The sequence below is a fragment of the Talpa europaea genome, assembly GCF_964194135.1.
Source record: "Talpa europaea genome assembly, chromosome: 6".
Taxonomy (NCBI): domain Eukaryota; kingdom Metazoa; phylum Chordata; class Mammalia; order Eulipotyphla; family Talpidae; genus Talpa; species Talpa europaea.
In genome coordinates, this window is record NC_140072.1 from 57,872,870 (window position 1) to 57,899,065 (window position 26,196).

General features: G+C 39.7%; 1 protein-coding gene across 2 annotated transcripts in view; it reads left to right on the forward strand.

Moving 5' to 3' along the window:
- AAK1 (AP2 associated kinase 1) overlaps positions 1-26,196 on the forward strand; it is a gene marked incomplete at its 3' end in the record, with an annotated part of 177,438 nt that overhangs the window by 57,250 nt on the left and 93,992 nt on the right. For both annotated transcript variants that reach the window (XM_084235555.1, XM_084235556.1), the window contains exon 2: positions 21,281-21,399. In XM_084235555.1, the coding sequence (XP_084091681.1) occupies positions 21,281-21,399 (119 nt within the window). The remainder of the gene's footprint in view (positions 1-21,280; positions 21,400-26,196) is intronic.

Below are 26,196 nucleotides of genomic sequence, written 5' to 3' on the forward strand. Positions count from 1 at the left end.
AGAATTTAAGAATAGCATCTCTACCATTCCCACTACCTCCCTCTCCTGAAGTGCTAGCCCTCATCAAAATGTGCTGCTTCTTGGTCTGGGTCCCTTATGCCTCCTGTAGAGACAAATGAGGTGTAGGAATAAGGAGGTGTTTCTTGCCCACTATCTGATCTCTTTTTGGGCACAGTGTAGATTACACTATTTCCTGCTCTTAGAGTGAATACAGAGGGTAAGAGAAGAGGGGTTAGGAACCTAGAAGGAGGGAATGTAACTTTAGCTTTGTAGCTAAAATTCCTCCCACATCCTGGTTTTCAGGCAGGTCTGAGAAATGATCTCTACCACTATGCTAGAAGATAGAAGATGATGCACCAAGAGCTGGTGTTCTAATAGTTACTTGGCACCTTCCCGTCTTGTCACTCAGATCTCCGTGTCATGGGGTGTGTGGGCTTTACCTAGAGTGGGGCCAATAGGAGGAGTGTTAGGGCACTATTCTTCCTTCACAGTTGGGGAGTACATTGTACAGAGTAGCCTGGTTCCTCAGGACAGTTTAGTGGTCTTAATTACATGGTTCCTGAGGTCAGACAATGGAGAGGTCAATGAGTTCTTTGCTTTACTGTCTTACTTTCTTTATTGATAAAATGAGATGTGAATCTATGAATGGGTGCTGGGTAATTTGATGCAAAATCACAGTAGAATGTGCTGGAGGAGCCTTTGGAATTATGTTTTTGTATGTGGGCTTAGCATAGATCCAGGGCACTGGGCTCACGCCAAGGTTATTGGGTTTCTGTTGCTTACAGAAAGTGAACCTGTGTTTCACTATGACATAGACAGGTATATAATAATACTTGCCTCACAGGATGGTCATGAGGACTCACGTGAAAATGCTTGGCAGAGAGCTGAATCTCAACAGTACTATTTTTGGATGTGTCCTAAACACAAAGTAGCTAGAAGATATGAAGGTTGATGGAGAGTAGGCCATGTGACCTTAATGCCATGAATATTACATTGTGTGTATGTTTTTTCCCTTATGTCCATATTTCTGTTATTACCAGAGGAATTTTTCAGAGTGCTCTCCAGAGAAGTCATGCCTTTAAGATCATTGACTAGCGCTCTGGAGGCCATTTTTTTCTAGGCATATGTGCAACACCTACTACCATATGGATCTAGCCTTGATAAACTTCTAATAAGCATGGTTGAGTACTTATTATAATTCACTCCTTTTTGAATGTTTATGTGTATGTCACATGTTTATACTGCCATTAAACTCAAGCATAATTGTTAACATATAAATATTTTTACTATTTTTTAAAGATTTATTTATGCATACAAGAACTGGGGTACAGGCCAGGGATGCGGTGTTGGGGTGAGAGGACCAGAGACAGAGTAGGGAGCAGAACAGGCAGACTGACTGAAATATACTGCTGAGGGGAGCAGTGGGTGAGTCAGGAGAAGTCTACTGTGCCATGTGTGTAGCTCCCTGGCCAGGGATCAAACTTGTGCTGCAGTGGCTGCGGATAATTCATAGGTTGCGTCTTAACCCTTTGTGCCACCAGGGAGGTCCAACATAAAAATATTTTTAAGTAGTATTCTGGTAAGGACTAGTGTACCTTTTATGGTTTGGTTGTGGGAGTGTCAGTCATGTAAATTGTATGTTGAATATTTTCTGAGTGAGGACGATTTTTACATTTAATCCCAGAAAGTCAGTGGAGAGAGAGGTGGAGTAGAGTTGTGATCTTGGGGTGACCTGCGAGAGTGTCTGGGGATCTCAGGACCAGATTACTCCCCTCTCCTTTTGCTTTGATTTTCCCTTTGTTCCTGTTCAGGACTGCCATCAGAAGGGACAGGTGCTTGCCGAAACTGCCCTGGTCATCATAGAGGGGTGGAAAAAAATTCCCAAGAAATTAGCAGGTTGGCTAAACAGTTAGTGTAGAAACAAATTAATGCAAAAAGATCCATGATGAACAAAATTTCTGATCCAAATTATTTAACATGTACTAATTATTTTAGTGGCTATATAATGTTCTTTTGTATGAACAAACTTTAATTTTTTTAAGCAAGTCTTTTCTTATTGGACTTTTAAGTTATTTTCAGTAACTTAAGGGTTTTCCTGGTTACAATTGTTTTGTCCTGGGATTTTTAAGTACACATTTTGTGGTTATTTCAGATCATTTCCTTAATATTTGGCTTTTTATACATGTTGCTTTCCAGGTATGTACCAGCTGACATTCCTGCCAGAAAGTATAACTAGGTCTAACTCCAACTGCTACCGATACAGCTTATGAAATACCCAGCTCTCATTCCTTTCCCTCTCAACTTTGAGGTTTAGCCTTAGCTAAATACTTATATATATATATATATATATATATATATATATATAAAATTCAGTAAATAGTACCGAAAACTTGGGTAGAATTGTCTTCTTAGTTCCAGGTTGGACGGGATCCTCTGTTCTTCCTTGTTTGGTACAAACCTCTTAGAGCCCTGTGACATCTAGTGCCCTGTCCTGGTTGAGTGAGCACTTTTCCAATTAAGCTTTGGATGTTTTTTTCCCTAGGCTTCTAGTTGTTCTGTACTGCTGCCCTTTTCAATCCTTTGTGGAAGACCCCAAGTTTCTGGTTATTACAGGATCCACCTTTCTCTCTAAACCATATTTGTATGTTTTGTTTTGGTTGGCATACATTTATGACCAGCCAGTTGGTAAATTTATACTCATTTGCTATCTGGGCTGTGAATGCTTGGTCTCTGCTTTGGTGAGGCTTTGTTTCTTTGTTTGATGCCTGAGTTGTCTGATCTTGACCGTGTCCTAGGGGGATGGGTGGGGTAGGCCACCATTCTAGTTCCCACTGAGAACCAGAAACTGGCTCCACAGTTGTTTCTCTTTCTGTTTCCCAGCCCTCACTTCCTTTGGAGGCAATCACTGAATTTGTTTCCCCTGAGGAATGTCTTGACCTCATAGCTCTTCTGTGAGCCAGAGAGGAAAGACTACGTGGGGTGCTGATGCCTGGTCAGATTTCCCTATGCTGTAGTTTTCACCTAGCACCTGGGGTTAGGTTGAAACAATCACCTCAAGTGCAGAATTTAAGGGGGCACCCCAAAACTAAGGAATCAAAATAAATAATATCTTATGCAGTATTTTAAAAATAAAGGTTATAAGAAACCATGATAAACAAAATAGCAGAATAAACAAAATACAGATAAACAGATAAACAAAATAAAGATAAGATTAGTTCAGCAGTCTTGCGTATAGCCACACAACAGCCTGAACTAAACCATCAATACTGTCTTATTGTGCTGATGGCAAGAGCCTTACTTCCCTCACCCTGCTCTTGATCCTGATTTTACACCAAAGAAGTTTTCCCTCTCACACAGTACATTGATTGGTGCTGCTGGTCTCCTGGTCTCTATGAAGACTTACCTTCTAAACATACTCCCCAGTTTTGTCCATGCATGGCTGAGCTCTTATTTCACCTAATATGAATGACTCTACCCTGTGTGTTTCCTCCCTTTTGAGAGCCTAATGCTCTTCTCAATGATTGCTTTCTGATAATCCCATATAAACCCATCTTTCTGGCATTACTTGCAGAATCAGTGCTCTGAGGGCAGGGTATCTTCTCTTCCCCGCTGCCTAACACTGCTCTCAGAACCCAAGAAACGTTACAGTGCACCTCTACTCCCTGTAACTAGCCTGTCTTCATTTTTTTTAACTACTTTGTCCTTACATCTTTGTATATTAATGTAGGTGCTATATAATGTAAATGTAGTCCTTAACTTAAATTTCCCCTTTTTTTTTATTGAAGTAACATTGCATTATAACATAAAAGTTCCAGATGTACATCATTAAAAATCAACATGTACATATATTACATTAAATTCATCACTAGGAATCCAATTCTATTCTTCACCATGTATTTGTCTCCTTTTACCCAATTGGCCTACCTTCCTTGCCTTGTCCCTTCTGGTAACTACTAATTGTTCTTGGAATATGAAAGTATATTTTTGTTATATTTAGTTCATTGTTTCTATATATGACATATGAGTGAAATCATACAAAGTTTGTTTTTCTTCTTCTAACTTATTTTACTAAGCATAGTAATACCCTTTAGGTCCATCCAAGTTGTTGCAAATGGCAGGATTTAATTTTTAAAAATAGCTGTGTATAAAAACCACTTCTTTTTTATGTGTGTTCAGCTAGCTGTCAATGAATACTGAGGTTGTTTTTAACTCATCACTATTGTAAATAGTGTTACAATAAACATGGGGGTACATATTGCTCTTTTAATTAGCATTTTTGTCTTTTCTGTGTAAATACGCAGATTTTTCTATAATGGTATCTCATAATTACATTCCTAACAAAAATGTGCAACAGTGTCCTTTTCTCTACAATTTTTCTAACACTTGTAAAGATTCTAAATCTTTGAGTGCAGTTTTCACTATTCTGTTTTAGCATTCTTTAACTTTATGTTGAAGCTCCTTGTTACGGTTAAAATGATTGAACCCTAGATGCCTGGGGAAAGGACTGCTTTGACATGTTCCCCAGAGGGAGCTGTTATCCAGCTCTGTATTCTAAAACGTATTGTGATGCAAGGTATCTTAGGTGTCTTAGCAGTGGGTGCAAGACCACATTTAATTCAAATTAGATGAAGTAAAAAAGATTTAATTGGATAAATACAGGGGAGCCTCCGAGAACACAGCAGCAGGAAGTGAAGCTGGATTTTGTGGGCATTGGAAAGTTATTAGATGGCTGTTCTCTCTCTGCTTGGAGCCTCATAGTCTTGGATTGCAGTTCCTTCCAATGGTGTGCTCTGTTCTCTTGACTATTTTGCAGAATACTCCTCTCTTCTTATTTGTGAGCATACACGGGACTGACAGTAGCCCCTAGTCTATTCCACACATTGTACAGCACCACCTATTATAGTTCCTGAGGTTGTTAATTCAGATTCTCCAGGGGGAATGTGTACCACCTATCCGCTGCTCGTGCACTTAGCAGTGGCTAGGGAAGCAGAGTCGCTTGAAGAACTTATCTAATGGTTGTTTCAGCATGGGGTGAAGGGTATGATAAGCTAGACCAGTGTGTTTCTAACATGAATAAAAATAAAGTAAAATCCTTGCTTCTGAGAGAATATAGTCCTAGCGAGAAAAACTGTTATGCAGACAAATGGTACATAATCAGGGCAAGAAAATAGAATTGGGTGGTGGTGGTGGTGGTGTTATTCTGTTAAGTTAAAGTTCACAGAGGAGGCTTGGTCTGAGCTATACTTGACTAACATTACATGTTTACTAATTAAAGACAAGACAGGTCTTCCAGATAACATTAGACTTCAGCGGACACTGTCCAGGCACTCTCATCAGTGTGACTGCTGATTATGATGTATCTTGTATATCACATTTAAGCTGGGATTTAATTTTGTAGGTGGTTGCAAACTAGACGAGAATTATAAGCAGGGAAACAATATCACTGGATTTGTTATAAATTTATCAAACATCTGTTAGTTGTCCACCATCTACCAAGCACTGTCCTATCCCTGAGGATTCCAAGAGAAAAAGCTCTTGTTGCCAGTTTAATTTTTCTTTGGTGGCATATTTTTTAAATGCTCCACCTAGAGAAAAATTTAGAATGTTGATTTTATGATTTTATAGTTTTTGAATTTGTTAACCATATAGGAGTAACAAGTATCATTTCTACCAAGACATAATAGTGTCTGCTTTGCCTTAGCATAACTAGTGGAGAGAGAAACATCATAGATAATCACAGTGCAACAGTATAACTTACAGGCCAAATATATAATGATGGGAAAGCAGGATAATTGTCAGGGAAAGGGTAGACTTTACAGAGGAGGTATTATCTTAATATTAAACTCTATTTATCAAGGGATATTCCAGCAGAGGGACTAGCATGGGTAACTCCCTGGGAGTAAAATAGCAAAAAGGCTAAAGTTCTGAATGCTTGGTTGTAGAGTGCAATAGGATATGGGGTTGGATGAGGTTAGGGGAGTATTCAGATTATAAAGGATCTAAAACTCATATACAGTATTGGTGGGAATATAAAATGATATAACGACATTGGAAAGAAATCTGGCAGTTTTTTATAAAACTAAATATATACCTACCTAGTGACCCAGCACTTCCACACTTAGGTATTAGGAACCTAAAAAGTTGAAAATATTTCCTTATGTTCCTTTGATGCCAGTGCATGTCCAGTAAAACAGAAGACACAGCTGAGCTCAAATAACCAAGTAGAAAATGTTCTTTCTGGAATAGAGCTAGTTAACCAGATTTACTGCAAAAGCAGTCAGTGCAGAAAACCATTTAAGCTTGAAGTTAAACTGGAATGCTAATACACAGCTGAGAGCAGAGAGAACGCCAGCCAGACTTCATCTTTGCTAAAACCCCAGTTCTTCTTTGGAAATTGTGAACCAGTAACAGTGAACCAGTAATCTTGAAGTCTTGATGGAAATGATTAGAAACAGACTTTGGGTGCCTGTGGTGGGACTGATGAATCTGGTACAGTTGCTGCTCTGTCTAAATGACCTCAGCCATTCTGCTTATTTGCAGACCACTTATTAGGGGAGTGCTGGCACCAGGGGCTGAGGGAGTAAGTGCAATTCATGCCTGAGAGGCTCTCTGCTCCCTTAGGTGAAGGGTAATGCAGGATTGAGCATGGGGGTGTTTGATTTTCTTCCCTTCTCAACTGAAGAGGGTTTTCATTTCCAGCTCAAGTGTTATTTTTAAAAGAAGGGATTGTGTATAAGACAAGTGTTACTCTGATAGTGCAGGGATTTCTGTCGAGCTCCCCATAAAGCAGCATTTTGAGCATGTTTTCCGGCTTATTGTCCAGTGGGCTCTAGTCTTGTCTCCTCTTAGTTGTGAGTGCTCAGGGGCTCCCTCCGTTGGGCTAGACTACCTTATTACTGAGGGGGGTGTTCTCTCAAAATATCTCCCTTCTGTCTCAAACTAGATTCTATCCTTCTGAAAGATTGGGAGTGTATAGTGGCTTTTGTTCTTTGGGTTTGGGTTTTTTGGTATCCTTAATGGTACTAGGCAAACACATTGTGTCACAAACCCTTGAGGACCTTTAACGTAGTAGGCCCTGTGCTGGATGACAGAGTCACAGTAAGTAGTCACTCCTTGTCCCTGCCCTTGTGCAGTTTATAGAGTTCAGGCAAAGAAGACTTTAAGGAATTACCCACTTAAGTATTTGACTATACTTGTGATACATCTCAAAAGAAAAGAGGTATATATATATATATATATATATATATATATATATATATAGAGAGAGAGAGAGAGAGAGAGAGAGAGAGGGGAGGGGGGAGGGAAAAGAGAGAGAGAGAGAGACACACACACACACACACACACACGAATGAAACAAGGAAAATTTAACTTATTCAGAAGTAGGGATAGGGGGTATGGGCAACCAGGGGAAGGTTCCTACAAGGAAGTAACATTTAACATTTAGTCTGAAACCTGGCAGAGAGGAGTTGGTCAGGTCAAGAACTGGGTGAATAGGACGAAGGGAGAAGTTTGTGTGAAACCCTTAGGCAGGGTGGAGCACAAGCAACACTGGGGAAGCAAGCAGCCATTGTGGCTGGAACAGAGTGAGTAGTAGAAGTCTGTGGTGTATGAATGAAGCCAGAAAGGGGGGCAGGGAAGGTCGTTTCATATCACGTAGGGGCTTTACAGGCCATAGTCATTATTTGCAGTTTTATTCTAAGATGGGTAAAGAGGCCACTGGGGAGTTTCAGACAGATGACAGATACTAAATTTTAGTTTTCAAAAGATCACCCTATAGTGTAGAGAATAGAAAATAGCTCAGGCTGACCAAGGAAGCTGCTTTATGGATTTCAATGGACAAAAAATATACTATTCCAATGCTTCTCATCATTTTTCTCTACATTTGCCACATAGCCAATCCCACAGTAATGGTACAGAGAAGGTGTTATGTGAGCCAAATTAATTTCTTAAACTACAATCTACTATTCCAGGCAGGCAGGTGCCTTCCCTGAAACTTTTTTTTTATTTTTTGGTTTTTTTTGTTTGTTTGTTTTTGGAGTGAAGGCTCTAAAGAAAACCCTCAGAACTGGAGATTCCCCCCACCTGTTGCAAGGGCTGGAAAGGAAAAGCCAATTGCCAAAGAAAAACCCAATGTTCAACCTATACCCTTGATTGGGTTCCATTGATGTGTCTGTACCACTGCCAGAGTTTGCCAGTATCTAACTTTGTGCCCACAGCACCCGATGGGAAGAGGAGAACTTGAATACCTCAAGTCATCCCCCATCTGGATGTTCTTTATGCCTGGGGAAAGGACTGCTTTGACATATTCCCCAGAAGGAGCTGGCACATGGTGATTTTTAATTTGAGGCAAGTGAGGAGAGCTTAAAGTTAAAAAAACAAACCCCAAGTCCCTATTGAAATCAGTATTGACAAATGTTTCAGACTGACCTTTTTTCCTGTACAATCTTTGCTCTGCTCCTTGCCATCTGTTTTAGACTTTTGGAAATTTTTGTTCCATCTGAAACTTTTGGCAAAGTTGTCTTCATTGTGAATAAATGGTAGTTGGGTATTTGTCAGCCCACTTGGTCTTCACTCCCTGTGGCTCCCAAGTTCTCGCTGTGCAGAGGACTTCTCCCAGTGAGTGTGGCAAAGCTTCAGTCAGCCCCCTTGTCTTTCAGCTGTGTCTTTTCTCTTCCCAAGTAGTGGAAGTGTTCCTGCAGAATTTGCTATCAAAGGGCGGGGGATGACTGCAGGAAAGAGTGGACCCAGGTGAGGGCCATGATTGGCACACCTGCATTTTAGCCCTAGCCCTGCCACTACATGGCAGTACTTGGATTAGGCAGCCACTTCAGCTTTCTGGGTGTCTTTTCAGTTTCCCAGGCAGTCAAGTAGAGATGATAATATATGCCCTGCTTACTTCACAGGCTCAAATAAAGATTGAAGCAGGGCTGTTTAGTATAGTCCTGGCCTGGAAATAGGTCACATAGGGTTTAAGAGATTTTTAAGTTTGTTGCCTGATTTTAAGAATCAGGAGATTTCACCTAAAAGTGTACCTTCTCTTAGAAATCAAAAAAATTGGCAACTTCAGTCACCTTTCCTCTATGGTAATACTTGACAGTATTTGGGGAGAGGCTACTCGAGGGGTTGGGATCTGCACTTGCTGGTTTGCACAGTACTAACCCCTCCCTGTCATTGAATTTGTGTTATCAGACTTCTTTATACATTTTGTTGCACCTGAACTAATTCCCTCCTTTAGGTGAACTGTTTGGCCCCTGTAAGCATTTGGGTTTATGTTCTTGATCTCAGAAGATAGTCTAGATTTAGAACTTTATGACAAGTAAAGTATACAAATATAAAGGCTATTTGGGGGCGGGGGGAGAGGGGAAGGAGGGAACACCTGTATTCATCACTCACCTTTCTGTGTGCTAGCTGCTTTACCTGTCATTTAATCTGCCCCAAAGCTATGAGGTAGATGTCAGCTGCCCTTGACATTGAGAGGAGAGGACTTCAGGGACTTGTGGGTTACCTGAGCCAGGGTTTGACCCTAACCTGTCAGACTCTAAAGTAATAGTACATGGTCTTAATGTAAAGTGGATGTAGTGGTGCGGCACCCTCCCCAGAAGCTGCCTGTTCACATTTATGTGTGGTTGGCAAGGAGATAAGAGCCCTTTGCATGACTTGGCAGTGTTGTCTCTTTTGTAGAGAACTATAGAATATCCTTTGGTTATTCTTTTCTTTTCCTTTAAAGAAGATTTGCCACCCCCCCTTTTCCTAACATCTTTTTCAGAATTAATGTCAATTCTGAAGCTGGATACAGGGCCCTACCCTTAAATGAAGTCATTTTTTCCTCATGAGGCCACTGATGTACCTCTTAATATCCTAGGGATCTCAGGAACTCACTTTAAACCACTTGTTTAGTCATAATTTCTGCAGTTAAGGAAATAGAGGCTAAAGGGAGCCAATGTTGCATGGTCATTTACATCTCAAGATAAATTCCCTTTTAACTGAGTACTCCATCTGATTCTGTAGAAAAGCTTTAGAAGGCTGTTTTATTTTATGCTCACCTTCTCTTTTTCAGGTAATTCAGAGAGAAACTGCATTACATCAGCAGCATTCATTGGGTTAAACCTGACTTTAAAAGAGAAACAAAGATTATATAGGCCTGAGAAGTGGAAAACAGAGCAGAATATGGGTCTTGTTGAGGTTTTTCTCATTTTAGTGTGTTCGAACTCCTTTCGCATATGTCTCCTTTCATCTCAGGCAAGTAGAAGCCATTCCTAAAGGTGTAGATGGACTTTGCTTTTACCTACAGGAAATAAGGAGGTCGCAAGTTTTAGTGTCTAGAATTTAGGCCTGCCTGATTTTAAGATATCTGCCCTAATCTCTGACAGCAGATGCAGAAGCCCTGTCTCAGCATCATGATGGAGCTACAGCTCATAGTCCTGGGTATCCTCATTCTCATTGTCTGCCCAGTTATTTCCTTTCTCTGTGCACATCACTGCCCACATAATCAGCATGGTGTTGTCTTTCTCTCTCTACTCACCTCCCTTCCCATCCCTCACATTTTCTTGCTAAGTATAAGTCACTGGTGTCTTGATCCATTCAGAACAGCCCCTGGGTCTGGACCTCCTCTAACATGATTCAGCATTTGAAACAAAGTCAGGAAATTTTGCTTACTTTTTCGAAAGGCCCATTGCTGCTATTTAATATCATGATAAGGGTCCTGGGGAGATTTTGTTGAAAAACTTCAGTGATTGTGAGTAGTGCTGCAGTGAACTTAGGGATGCATTTATCATTTTGAATAAGATATGGTATATGTATACAACGGAATATTACTCAGCTTAAGAAAATGAAAGATGGAATTGTTGCCATTTGTGACGACATAGATTGACTTTGAGGAAGTTAAGCTAAGTAAGCGGAAGGAGAAAGAAAAATACTGTGGAATGTGAAGGAAAAAACATGTGGAATGTGAAGGAAAAAGCAAAACAACAAACCAAAAACAAATCCTTAGATTCTGCTAACAGAATGGTGGTTACCAGAGGGAAAGTGGTGGGAGGGGGTGGTGTGGGAGCTGGGAGGAGTGGGAAGAGGGAGTTGATTGGATGGTGGTGGATGGTAACTAAAGCTGTGGTGGTGGGGGTGGTATGGTAAATACATTTGATGAAGTTATGAAGCTGTACTCCTATAACTTATTGCAGATTGAAATCAATGTTACTTCCGTTTAAAAGAAAGTTTCAATCATAATGATGTTGATGTCTGGCTTCTCTTGTTGATGTTGGATGGATGGATGGATAGATGGATGGATGGATGGAGTCCCCTCTCTGTGTATTACAGATTCACTTGCTTCCTTTCCCAGGATGGAAGATACTGTCATCGTTGCTTGTCTGAGAGACTGAAGTCCAAGTTACCTTAGTAATTTCATGGTTGATTCCATGATCTTATGCTTATTAAAGACTTTTTACCAGGAAAGTGGTGGGAAACAACTAATGTATGAGTTTAAATGAGGAAGGATCTGCAAAGAAATGCAAATTAAAACGACAACAAAAATATCACTATATACCAGAATGGCTAAAATGAAAAATGCCAACAATATCAAGTGCTGATGAGGATGTAGAATGACCGTAAGTCTCATGTATGACTCTTGGGAGTATAAAAGGTACTCTCACTGTGGATAACTAGTTAGCAGTCCTGTTCCTAGGTATTTAGCTAAGAGAAATAAATACCTGCATGTACACACACACATCTAAGTGGGTATCTTATTTCTAATTATAGCCAAAAGATAGAAACAGTTTAAATATCCTTCAACAAGCAAATGGATAAACTAATTTAGAATTTATACAAGTCTGCAATTTAAAAAAAATCCAAACTACTGACACATGTAACAATGAGAATGAATCTCAAGAGTATGATGCTAAGTAAGAGGAGCCAGACACAAGGAAAGAATACATACTGTATGATTCCATTTATTCTGGAGCAAGCAAAATGAGTTTATAGGATAGAAAGCAGAGATGGTTAGGAGAGGGGGTGTGAGAGGGAGGGGAGGTGTCTATAAGGGGGAACTGTTTACAGTGATGGGTTGATTGTGATGATGATTAGAAGCATGTACATAGTTGTGAAAAGTCAGCAAACTGTATACTTTAAAGTATACAGTTTATTAATACAGTTGTATAATATGTAAAATTGATTTCAAAAGAAGGATTTAAAAAGGTGAGAAGTCTAGTTTGAACACTACCACTAACTAGTTGTATATTCTTATAAAAGGAACTTGATCTCTACATCTGTTTCCTACCAGGAAAATGGGGACAATAGGTAGCTTACCCAAACCTCATTCAGTTATTATAAAAATATAGTTTATTTTAAATGCCTTTTAAAAAGTTTAAAATTTTCTACAAATGCTGGGTTGTGTGTGTGTGTGGGGGGTGAATATTATATAAAACTTCAGGAAGAAAGGCAATTTGTGTAACCAGTGTATGAACATATGCTAGATTTTATTTCATATCATCTTTTACTTTGTGTACCACTGCTGTGTCACTTCCCCTTTCTGACCATCGATAAAATAGGGGATTAGAATCGATCAGGGAGAAAACCTGTAGCCTCAGAGACTTTGTAAAGTTTTCCAAATATGATTTCTCTAGCTTCTACAGTGCCATCCTGTCTGGAATTAATTCAAAAAGTGACTTATTGTCAGTGTTTAAATCTGAGAATTTTGCATCAAATTTTGGACTTTCAGCTTAACTTTAGAAATAAGCAGATTTGACAAAACTGGGCTGGTATCCATACATGGTACCAATTACCTGGAATTGTGAAATGCTTTAGTTTCCCAGTCACCACCATTCTGTGGCTCTTTCTTGTCTCTGTAGTAACTCTAAGGGGAAAATTGACTCATTTTTAAAATTTCTATTCTGTGTGAAGTACTATTCTAGAGAATAAGGATAATGAGGGAAACCAACACAAACAAAATGTCTAAACTCACAGTCTGTGGTAAGTCCCCCCTCACATCATCAAAAACTAGGGGAAGAGAATTAGACTAAAAGTGCTATGTATTTTAGGGAAAGTAGGAGAAAGCATTTTTTAGGGAAGGTAAAAAAATGTTCCTAGATATTTAATATGCAAAAGTATGTCAGTGCCAAAAGTACCCTGCCTTTTTTTCACTTACCTCTTGTAATGGATTAGGTCCTTTTTACTTTTGTGAGTTAATAAATTTATGGATTTTTAAAAAATGAGTTCCAGTAAAAATCCTGGAGATTATTCTGAGAATTTTAGAGTTGCTGCTTTTGTAATAGCCTGAATCCTGTTTGGGTCTGGCTGACAATCTTATTACCCTGATTCATGTGCCAGACATGGACCTCTACTGGTGAAACAGCTTGAATGGTGCTATCTTCTTTCTCCTTTGCAACCTAATAACTTACATCTCCGTTTGGTCAACTACACAGTGATAATGGCCAACATCTTTAAAGTGACAAGTCCTGTCAGACTTCAGTTTTGATCTCATGATGAAGGAATTCTGATTTAAATGTTTCTCACTTACATACAACTCCTTTTATGGGCATAGATGCTTAATAATGTGCTTCTGTGTTAAACATAAGGGTTCATTGCTGGGCCTTAAGATTTATAATGGTCATGGGGTTTGAGAATCTGCTCGCTCTTTTCAGCCAGGCCGTGTTTGCCTGGATGGTATATAGGCATCTGACCCATTTCTTCAGTTCTGGCTGGAAAGGTCATCTTGCTACCTGGCAAAGAAAACTACACTGCTTCCATCTGGTGGTTGTTATCTCAAATTACTGCATCATCAACTTGCTTTTGAAAAGACTGCCTGCACTTTAGGTGCCATGCATCACAAAACTATAGGAAATAGACATTTCCAATATTTGTTTTGCAGCACTTTGGAGGTATCTTTATTATTTAAAGTGGTATTGCACAGTTTTTCTCAAAGATGAGAGGAGTAGGAGGAAAATTTTGGGGACCATCAGAAGAGTGACACTGTTTCAGGTTCTGCCAGTAGTTAGCCAGGAGACTCCTAAACTTCACTTACTTCCTCCACCCAGAAAGCAAAATGCGTGGATTCAGGGTCCTCTAGGAGTACTACTGCCAGAAAGTCTGCAGTCCTGTTACTTTTTAAAAAATTCAAAATATCTTTAAAATGAATATTCAGTTGGACTGTTCACAAAACAATTATGAATATACATAGGAATTTTATTACTTATACTATTTCCAATTAAATTAATAAGATATCCAGAATTTTATAGCTTTATTGGGAAAAAGGAAAAATATTGCTGCACTAAATGTACATGTTTATTATAAGAAAAAGGCTGATATCCTAAAAAATTAAAATAAAAAATCTAGGCATCTTGACATTGAGTTTTGTGTGTGTGTGAGCGAGAAAGCGAGAGTGAGAGAGAGCGCGTGCGCAAGATCAGAGCTCTACTTGTCAGTGCATGCAGGGTTAAAAATTTTTAGTAAAGACTCAAAATTCTAGAATTAAAATTGACAATTGAGCAATGTTAAGTGAACTTTAACGCATTACAAGAAAATGAAAGATACTATTGAGGTACAAAGGTTAGAGAGATGACAGTTGAAATTAAATTTTGGCAAATTTTAGTGTTTTTTTCCCCCTGAATATTAAAGAACAGTGATAGGAAATATACAAACATGTCTATGGTAAATCATTTATGAATTTATTCATAAATCTAAATTACAAAAACATTGGAACATATGAGCCCATTAAATGTTTTAGTGAGGAATTGTATTTTATGAAAACATGCACTAGTGCTTTATGATTAAAGCTCTTTGTTGCAAAGAACAGAAACTTATTTGAAAAATTATTTTTGTAAGATCTACAAAGCGATTACACACACTCAACAAAAACAAAATAAAGAATGCAGTCAAAAAGTGGAGACTCATAGCAGGAATCTAGAAAATTTAAATAAGGGACCAGGAAAATGAATAACTATAAGAAAGTGAAAATCAAAATCAACAAAAAACTATGAACCAGAGACACTTTTTGGGGGGGTGGGGGGCGGGAGGGGAGGGGTTGGGTCAGAATGGGGGGGTTGCAATTGTATGGGGAATATAAAAATAAAATTTATTATTAAAAAAAGTGGATACATCTTTGAAGACGAAATGCAGATGGCCAACACATACATGAAAAAATGCTCAACATATAATAAGAGAAACACAAATCAAAACCACAATGAGATGTCACCTAATCTCTTACCTACACCAGTAAGAATGGTCTACATTAAAAAAAAAATAACAACAAATGCTGGTAAGGATGTGGAGAAAAAGGAACCCTTCTACTTTGGTGGTGGGAATGCAAACTGGTCCAACCACTATGGAAAGCTGTGTGGAGTACCCTCACATTACTAAAAAGGGATCTACCATATGACCCAGCAATTCCACTCCTAGGAATCTACCCAGAGGACAAAAACATTAATTCAAACGGTAACCTGCTGTAGGGGCAGGAAGGGCACAGTGCAGGTTTTCTGATTCCAGCAGACGGGTGAAGGAGGAATCCTGGAGTCCTCAGTGGCTTTTCAGGCTTTCATTGGGATTTTACTGGGTATACAGCAGGCAAGGGTGCTGGGGGACTGGGAGGCTGGCAGGGCTCCCAGCCCCAGCATTCTCTGGTGGTCTCTGCTTCTCTGCTCTCTTGGCGTCCCCGTGAAGCCGCCCTTATAAGCCCAGTCTTAGCCCAGGTGTACCCATTTACATATGCCCACCCCCTACTCTAGGTGCCCACCATCAGGCATGCATTCAGGACTGCAGGGATCCATCATCAATCCTAATGGCGGGAGGGCACAAAAGCCTGATACTTTACCTTAACCTGCAATCCACCCCCTCAGGGTTTTCTGCCATACAGTCTATATCAAGCCATATATGTTTCTCTTGGCAATATGAACACTGCAGCCATGGCCCACAAAAGTAAATAGAATACATCACAATATATGTGAATACATAAAATATATCATAACACAAATAAGTCCAGGCAGAGCACCAACTTAGTGGCAAAAGACAAGATTATTGGCACCAGCAGATGATCCACCACTTCTGCTGCTGAAGGCATTGCTCAAACAAGGGGGGATCCACTCAGGCATCTGCCTTCTCCTGCTGCGGTCTCAGCCACACGCCACACCGCTTCCACCCTCAGGATGCACTCACTCTTGGACCAGTGATTCTGTAATTTTGGGGTAATTGCCCAGTCCTCAGAATTCCTGTCTGCGGTCACTCCAACACTTGGCTTTCATAGCCACCAATGCGACACACAGACCCCTGCACTCAGGCCAACCCTCTGCACAAGCACATGGGTTGGGGATCCATGGATACAGGCTCCACATGCGGCCTCTCTTGGGTCCCCTTTTTGGCTGTGGGCTCCACCACAAGCCACATTCCCCACCCGTCCCCCAAGAGCGGGTTCCTCAGCTCCTCACCCTCACTCAACAATGAGCAGGGCATCACCCATAGGTGATTTTAAGAGACTCACTGGCCTTCTTCAGCATACTCAGGCTGCTTAACAGCTGCTCAGGGCTTCTCAATCTTAGCACCAACTTTTGCTTTTCTAAGTTGGCTTTTTCTCTGCCTGGCTGCAGAGAACTTGGCGAGGGCATCCTCCCTCAGCCAACTGTGGGCTCTTCTACCAAGGCCCACCAGCCATGCCTTGATTTTTATCTCCTGGGATTTACAAACAAAACCATCCACCCCCAGGGTCCCCAAAGCAACATTAACTTGCCAAAGTTTCTCTGCCTTCTGGCGGGATTGTCAGTCCAAGTCCATTAGTCCAAGTCCATCAGTTTCTTGGCATCGGCACTGGTCAAGCTATGAATCATGGTCCTTTCTTCCCCAACGATTCTGCTGCTTCAGAGGTCATTGGCTGGTCCTCGCAGGCCATCTCCTCCTCCAGGCAAGGTCTCGTCCTGTAGCTCCCGGACCATGTCCACCTTCTGTGCTACCATGGTGCCTCTAGCGCTGTCACAGGCTCAATCTGCTACTCCTCAGTCCCTCCTGAGGTCTTCGGAGGGCTCCATACTCGTCTGCTTCAGATTATCTTGCCGACTTTCGCCAAATGTAGTGGCAGGAAGGGCACAGTGCAGATTTTCTGATTCCAGAAGACGGGTTGTAGGGTAGGTAAAAGGTATCAGGCTTTTCTGCCCTCCTGCCATTAGGATAGATGAGGGAACCCTGTGGTCCTGAATGCATGTCTGATGGCGGGCACCTGAAGTGGGTACACCTGGGCTGAGAGACTGGCCTTTTAAGGGTGGTGTCACGGGGATGCCAACAGCAGCAGCAGAAGCTGAGAGAAGGCCGGAGAGCCCAGAGTGAAGACCAGCACTGGGGGCTGGGAGGCCTGCCAGCCTGCTGAAGGCATTGCTCAAACAAGGGGGGATCCCCTTGTTTGAGCCCCCCAGCGCCCCTGCCTGCTGTGTACCTGGTGATCCCAATAAAAAACCTGCAAAACCCCTGAGGACTCCAGGACTCCTCCTTTGCCTGGTCTGCTGGATCCTAGAAAACCTGCTCAGTGTCCATTCCTGCCCTCTACACGGGTGAAGGAGGAATCCTGGAGCCCTCAGTGGCTTCTCAGGCTTTTATTGGGATTTTACTGGGTACACAGCAGGCAAGGGTGCTGGGGGACCAGGAGGCTGGCAGGCCTCTTCGCCCCCAGCAAGCCTTCACTGTTATCTGAGCTCCAGCAGTCTCTGGTTATCTCTGCTTCTCTGCTCTCTTGGCATCCCTGTGAAGCCGCCCTTATAAGCCCAGTCTTAGCCCATCTGTACCCACTTATGCATGCCCACAACCTACTCCAGGTGCCCACCATCAGGCATGCATTCAGGACCGCAGGGATCTATCATCAATCCTAATGGCGGGAGGGCACAAAAGCCTGATACTTCTTTACCTTACCCTATACTTGCACTCCTGTGTTCATTGCAGTACTATTTACAGTAGCTTAAATATGGGAATAACCTAAATGTCCAACATCAGATGACTGGATCAAGAAGATGTGGTATATATACATGATGGAATACTACTCGGCAATCAAAAAAGATAAATTTATGCCAATTGCAGGAACGTTGATGGAACAGGAAGGGATTATTCTCAGTGAACTAAGTCAAAAGGAAAAAGAAAAAAATATCAGATGGTTTCATTTATAGGAGGATGTAGGGTAAGGAAAAATGTCATGATTTTCTGCCCTCCCGCAATCAGGATAGATGGATCCTTGCGGTCCTGAATGCATGCCTGATGATGGGCACCTGGAATAGGGTGTGGGCATAGGTAGATGGGATTCACCTGGGCTGAGACTGGGCTTTTTAAGGGTGGCATCACGGGGACGCCAGTAGAAGCTGAAAGAGAAGCCGAGAAGCAGCAGAACGAACAGAAGAGCAGAGAAGCAGAAAGAACGCCAGAGAGCCTAGATAGAATGAGGATTTGCTGGGGGCTGGGAGGACTGCCAGCCTCCTGGCCCCCCAGCACCCCTGCCTGCCATAGGCCTGGTGAACCCCAATAAAAGGCCTGCAAAAGTCACTAAGGACTCTGACTCCTCCTTTACCCAGTCTGCTGAATCATAGGAAACCTGCACTGTGTCCCTTCCTGACACTACAGAGGAACACAGAGAAACTTTTCTATCCAAGGGATCAGAAGGAGAAAAAAAGACAAAACTAGCAAGCAAACTATAAATTAGAGAAATTTAAGGGGATCAAAATGGGAGGGAAGAGCACAAGAGTCTATGGTGATGGTTCATGGGTGTCTTGGTGGTGGTAATTTTATGGGGAGAACAAAAGGGAACAACATTGTAAAAATATATAATAAAAATGGAAATAAAATTTTGTAAAGCTATAACAGGAAATGATATGAACATCAACAGGCAGGTACGGAAGTGTGGCTGGGCCTCAGATGATTTAGCGTGGGGCAGTCAGAATCAAAGTTCTGTTTGTAGATCTCAGGCCTGGGTCTCTATGATCACTGCTTATTGGTCTGCATTAATTTTGCATGTGGCTGCTAGTCCCAATACTACCCCATAACCTCAAATCAAGTTCCCATACTGATGAGTTCCTCTGTATTCATCTCCGTCCAATTCCTTTGTATTCACCTTCATTGGATGGAGAATCCGCTCACCCCTCGTACCTCTGGAATTGTTGTGTCATATGGTAGATCCATTTTTAGTAATTTGAGGGTACTCCACTCAGCTTTCCATAGTGGTTGGACCAGTTTGCATTCCTACCACCAAAATAAAAGGGTTCCTTTTTCTCCACATCCTCACCAGCATTTGTTGTTAGTTTTTTTAATGTAGGCCATTCTTACTGGTGTAGGTAAGAGATTAGGTGACATCTCATTGTGATTTTGATTTGCATTCTCTTATAAGTTATGTTGAGCCTAGCAAGTTTTGTGTGTATGTGTGTGTGTGCCACTCAGAATTAATGTACAGGATAGTCCAAACTAAATTATGAAAAGATATAAGCAGGTATGTAGACTAAATGTCTACACTAACTCTTGCCTATCCCAAAACCTTCAACCTTTGACAGCATTGTTGAATCTTTCTATAATCCCTGTTAACAAAGAACTCTTCATACAATATTTGGGGGGGGTAAGGTTGAGTTGTGAAGCATTATAAGAATTTGTGGAATGCTAAAGTGTAATAAATTCAGAACACTTAAGAATTTGTTTATTATATACATTTCTGTTAATGAACTGAACTGTCTTTTTGAGAGAGGTTACTGTGTACCTTAAAAAGTCTGTCAAGTACCACATCTTGATCCAGTCATCTATTTTTGGGCATTTGGGTTGTTTCCAAAGCTTAGCTATTGTAAATAGTGCTGCTATAAATATAGGGGTGCAGGTGCCCTTTGGAATTAATGTTTCTGTGTCCTTGGGTAAATACCTAGGAGTGGAATTGCTGTATCATATGGAAGCTCTATCTTTAGTAGGTTAAGGAATCTCCACACAGCTCTCCATAGTGGCTGGACCAGTTTGCACTCCCACGGATCAAGAAAATGTGGTGCATATACACAATGGAATATTACTCAGCAATTAAAAAAGATTAAACTCATGTAATTTGCAGCAACACAGATGGAGCTGGAAGGGATCATGCTCAGCGAAATAAGCCAGAAAGAAAAAGAAAAATACTGGATGGTCTCACTCATAGCAGGAATCTAGAAAACGTAAATAAGGGACCAGGAAAAAGAATAACTATAAGAAAGAAAAAAATCAAAATCAACAAACAACTATAAACCAGAGACACACTATGGGGGGAGACAGAGAAAGGAGGGATTGGGGCCAAAATAAGGGGGGGTGCAATTGTATGGGAAATATAAAAATAAAAAAAGTAAAAAAAAAAAGTCTGTCAAGTAACAAAGTCAGTTTGCTTCTGTCTGTTGAGTGGAGTAGCACTTCCATACCCGTGTCTTGTATCTTCTCAACAGCCCACGAAGTAGGGAAGACAGAAGAAATCCTCAAGGTGTATTGTTAGATTTGACTTGGGTGATGGGATGTGGAGGGATAAGAAAGGAAGAAATTAATTGCTAATTATTCTTATAACATTTACTATAATAATTTCCAAGTCTCTCTGCTGAAGTGCTAGACCTGTGTTTTGTTTGTTAAATCTTTGATTGAGGGGCCTCCCTGGTGCCGCACGGGGTTAAGGCACAGCACTAGGAAGCTAGCTGCAGCCCCCACAGCATGAGTTTGATCCCTGACCACGGAGGTGACTCATATAGACCTCTCCTGTCTCGCCCGCTGCTCCTTACCAGTGTATTTCAGTGGATCTGCCTGTTCTGTTCCCCACTCTGTCTCTGGTGAATCCTCTCACTCCTCTCACCTCTGGCCTATACCCCAGTTATTGTATGCATAAATAAATCTTTAAAAATAAATAGATAAATCCTTGATTGAATCTCATCTCTTTGAGCCTCTGTTTCTTCAACTAATCATTGTTGTCTTAAAGGGTCAAATAACACCCAGCCTCACAGGATTGTAGTGAGAATTTAACAGGAGTTGAAAGTGCCTTGAACTGTGGTTGGAATGGAGTTGATTTTTTTTTTAACCTGTTATTCTTATGTTTATCTATAAATTCTTTGGTATATGATTACTGTTCTTTTTCTTGAGATATATATTTAGAAACAATTTTTGATTCTTGCCACTCAATCCCACAAATAATACCTGAGTCCTTAGAACACCTTTAAACCGTCACTGTCCTAGGCTCAGCTGATGATGCTGTTAATACCCTTAACAGTGACAGCAACAACCTATTGCCTCCTTAGTCATTGGACTGACTCTTTGAACACAACTCAAGAACTTATTATGTGTGTTTCTCTCGCAGGTGGATTTGCTATCGTGTTTCTGGTGAGGACAAGCAATGGAATGAAATGTGCCTTGAAACGCATGTTTGTTAACAATGAGCATGATCTCCAGGTGTGCAAGAGAGAAATCCAGATAATGGTAAGGCTGCCTCTCAGACTTGGGACTGTTTGTTTAACGTGGGTCATAGGATAGGTGCCCTCTCATCAGAAAGCCAAGTAGGGCTGTTCCATCCCTGAGATAGTAGAGACCTCTGCACACGATGGGAGTGAATGGACATGGGGTGTAGGATGTTGCCCCTGCTTTGGTCTCACTCAACTAGTGTGTTGAGGAGAAATGACATATTGAGAGAACTGACCCAATTTTGAAGTCAGGGAAAAATTTATTTAGCAGTTGGTGCTCAGAATTAACATAGAGTTTCATCTGAAGACCTTAGCTTTCCAGTGAGCTTCCTTTTCTAATTCTGTCTTTTATCAGTCACCAACCGCAGTTTTCAACCCTCTTGAGCCCTTCAGCATTTTGTAATCATATACCTTCATACCTTTATATTTTGTGTATGAAGTTCTTTCCACCTGGTATGCTTTTCCACTTTTTGGGCCTAGAAGCCTTTTATGTATACTCTGTGATCCCATTTCTAAAAGTCTAAGACCAGACAAAACTGGTCTATGGTTATGGAGATGAGGAAGTAGTTATTTGTGTATGAGACATTGATTAGAAAAGGGCATGTGGGAAATATCTGGGTCATGGAACTGCTCTATTTTTTTGAGCAGTGGTCATACACTTATCAGAACACCTTAAGGTCCATGTGCTTCACATACTGATTCTTAGTAATGAACACCTGAAACTTGTATATTGTTATAAGGCATTGTTATTTCAATTGAAAAAAATAAAGATTTCTGTTTTTCATTATGTTAATTATAGCTCAAATCTTAAAAAATTACTCAGGTTTCAAGAGTAATTTTTGTTATATTCATGTTATATTTTTAGATTCATGTTAGATTCATGTTATATTTTTAAAAAACAGTACCTTTTAGAGATATATGCTGTAATATTTATGGATGAAATAATATGATATACTTTTATATGTTGAATTCTATTTGTTAATATTTCGGTCACGATTTTTGTATGCATAATTATGAGAGATAATGTTCTGTAGGTGTATTTTTTTGACTGTTTCTCACTTTGGTGTCAGGGTAATTATGATTTCCTAATGTGAATTGGGAATTATTCCCTGTACTGTTTTCTGGAAGAGATTTTGTGGAAGGTTTTTATCTTTAAGCATTTGGTATACTTCTCTCCTGAAAACATCTGGGCCTAGAGACTTCTTTTTTGGGGAGTTATTAAATTATAAAATTAGTTTCCTTAAGTAGTTAAAGTGCTACTCAGATTATCTCATTTCGGGTGAGGTGCTAGTTTGTAATTTGGAGAAATTGTCCTTTTTACTTAAGTTGTCCAATTTATGCATGTAGAATTAGTTGTTAGTAGCATTTTCTTGTTATTTTGATTTGTGTAGGGTTTAGTGCAATAACCCCCATTTCCTTCCTGATAATGGTCTTTTCTCTCTTTTGGTCTATGTATCAAGGTGTATCGATTTTATTCATGTTTCTTTGATTTTCCGTATTTTCCCGTTTTTCGTTCATTGGTTTCTGTTCTAATACTAATTTCTTTCTGCTTGTTTAGGGTTTATTTTGCTCTTCTTTTCCTAAGCAATTGAGGTATGAGTTTAGAATAGTGATTTGAGACTGTTCCTCTTTCATTATATGCATTTTAGTGCTAGAAATCTCTCTCAGCTCTTCTTTATTTTGATATGCATATTTTCACTTTTATTCAGTTATAAGTCCCTTTCTTCTTTCCCTTGAGACTTCCTCTTGATACATGGATTATCTGAAAGTATGTTGTTTTGCTTTGAAGTGTTTGGCAATTTTCCTGTTATCTTTTAGTTATTGTTTATTTTGACTCTATTGTGGTTAGAGAACATATTCTGTGTGATTTCACTTTTTTAAAATTAATTGAGGTTTGTTTTATGGTCCAGCATATATTCTATCTTGATATATATTCTGCAAGAACTTGGAAAGATGTATACTTTGTTCTTAGACAGAAGTGTTGTATAAATGTTGTGATCATGGAGTAGAGTTATTCTAAAAAATCTTGCTTTTTTTTTGTATAGTTCCCTTAGTTGTTAAGAAGGAGGTATTCAAGTCTCCAACTATAATTGTAGTATGTATCCTTCTCTTTTCATTCTATTAGTTTCTGCTTTATAGTTGATAGCTCTGTTTTTTTGGTGCATGTACATTTAACTTAAAATTTACCATCTTTGGCCTCCCTGGTGGCGCAAGGGATTAAGCATCACACTCTGAAGCAATCCTCAGCCTCTGCAGCATTAGTTTGATCCCTGGCCGGCCAGGGAGCAACCCACATGGTGCAACAGACCTCTCCTGAGTCGCCCGCTGCTCTCCTCAGCAGTGTACTTCGGTCATCTACCTGTTCTGTTCCCCACTCTGTCTCTGGTGAATCCTCTCACCCACCACACCTCTGGCCTATACACCAGCTCTTATGCATAAATAAATAAATCTTAAAAAAAGGAAAAAAGAAAAAAATTTACAATCTTAACCATTTTTAGTTTGCATAATCGTTAACTTACAGGCACAGTGTTTACAGAAGATCTCTAGAACTTACTCATCTAGTACAACTGAAACTTCATACCTGGTGAATAGCAACTCCCCATTTACTAGATCCTGGCAGCCACCATTCTATGAGCTTGGCTATTTTATCTTATAATAAGTAGAATCATGCAGGTTTTGTCCTTCTATGACTTGACTTATTTCACTTACTATAATATCCTCAAGGTTCATCAGTGTTGTGGAATATAACAAGGTTCTTTCTGTTTCAAAGTTGAGTCATATTCCATTGTATCTATGTAGCACATTTTCTGAAGCCATTTTTCTGTTAATGGACATTTAGTTTGCTTCCACTTCTTTGCTATTGTGGTTATCACAATGAGGTATCACAGTGGTATCTCATTGTGGTTTTTATTTGCATTTCCCTGATGTTTAGTGATATTGAGCATCTTTTCATGTACTTGTAGGCCATTTCTTTCTATAAGTGGTAATCTATTCAATACTATGTGTATGTGTTTATATATATGTATATTTTAATGTGTGCATATGTGTGTGTGTATGTAATTATTACAGCCTACTGGTGGTGTTATTTCACCATTCAAGTGAAGTATAGCAATCTTAAACCCTCTTCTCTGCCTTACCCTCCCCCATTTATAATCATCTTAAATATTTCTTCTACTTGTATTTAAGGCCACATGACAGTGCTGTAATTTTTGCTTCCACGGTCAAACTTAATTTGGAGAGGTCAGTAGGAGAAAGAAAGTGTGTTGTATGTACTCATATTTTTTTTCCTTACTGTGTTTTTCCTTCCTGATGTCCAAGATTCCTTGTATTATCATTCCCTTTTTATTTAGATATAATTTTTTTCAGCCATACTTACAGGGTAAATCTGCTGGTAACAAATTCTGATAGTTTTCCTTCATCTAAGAATGTCTTGAATTCCCTGTAATTTTATGCAAGATAGAGAATTCTGAATCAACAGTTCTTTTCTTTCAGCATGTAAAAATATTGTATCAGTTCCTTCTGGCCTTCATGGTTTCTGATGAAACTGCTATTCAAACTCTTTTCCCAAATAGGTGACTATATGTCACATTTTTTCCTGACTGCTTCCAGTATTTTTTTTTTTGTCTTTTATTTTCAGGGGTTTGGTTATGTCTTGTCTTGGAATGGATTTCTTTGGATTTATCCTATTTGGAATGTGCTCAACAGCATGAGTTTGTAGGTTTATATTTCTTGTCAGATTTAAGGGAGTCTTCAGACTTATTCAAGTATCATTTTAGTTCTTTCCCCATTCTGTTTTCCATCTGGAACCCTGATATCATATATGTTAGATCTTTTGTTATCGTTCCACAGCCCCTTGAGACTCTGCTTTTTGTTTGTTTGTTTTATAATAGACTTTATTTTTGGATTTACAAAAAGTTGAGGTGATAGGTCAGAGATTTGCATATAACTCACACCCAGTTTCCCCTGGTATTAACATCTTATGTTAATATAGTATTAACATCTTATGTTATTGGTATTAACATGGTATTAACATCTTATGTTAATATAGTATTTTTGCCAGAATTAATGAACCATTATTGATGGTTATTACTAATTAATGACCATGGTTTATTCACATTTCCTTGGTCTTTACCTATTTTCTGTTCTGGATCCCAGTCACAGTAACACATTACAATTAATTTTCATATTTCCTTAGGCTCTTCTTGACTGTAACATTTTTCAAACTTTGAATTTTGAGGTTACTGGTTGTGTATTTTGTAGGATGCCGCTACTGAAATTTTTCTTACGCTTTTCTTATTAGATTGGTCTTGTCATTTTGGAGGAAAACCATAGAATTACCATACCATTCAGTCACATCATGTAATGGGTATGTAAGATACCGTGATTTATCCCTGACATTGATCATCCAGTCAAGGTAGTGTTTGTCAAGTTTCACCACTGCATTCTCCACTGCCCCTTTCTGTACTGTTGTCTTTTTAAGAAAGTCATTAAGGAGTGGAGATTTATGCTTTTCATGAGATTCTACATAATTATTTAAATTCTCCCGCAAAAGAAATTTGTCTCTTCTCCTGCATTTTTTTATTGAAATAATCATTTATTTATATCATTACAAACTCATGCATTTTAATTTTGTTCTTTTTTCCTCAATTATTTGCTGTCTTTTGTTCATATTGGGTATTTCTATTGTTTTATTTTTTGGTTCACTGAATATTCTCTCTGTCCCTTCCATTTTGGATTTGGGCCCATCCATTGTGCTTTTTGTTTTTGGTTATTGTGTTTTCCATTTGGTATTTCTTTAGGGTTTTTGTTTCTTTGA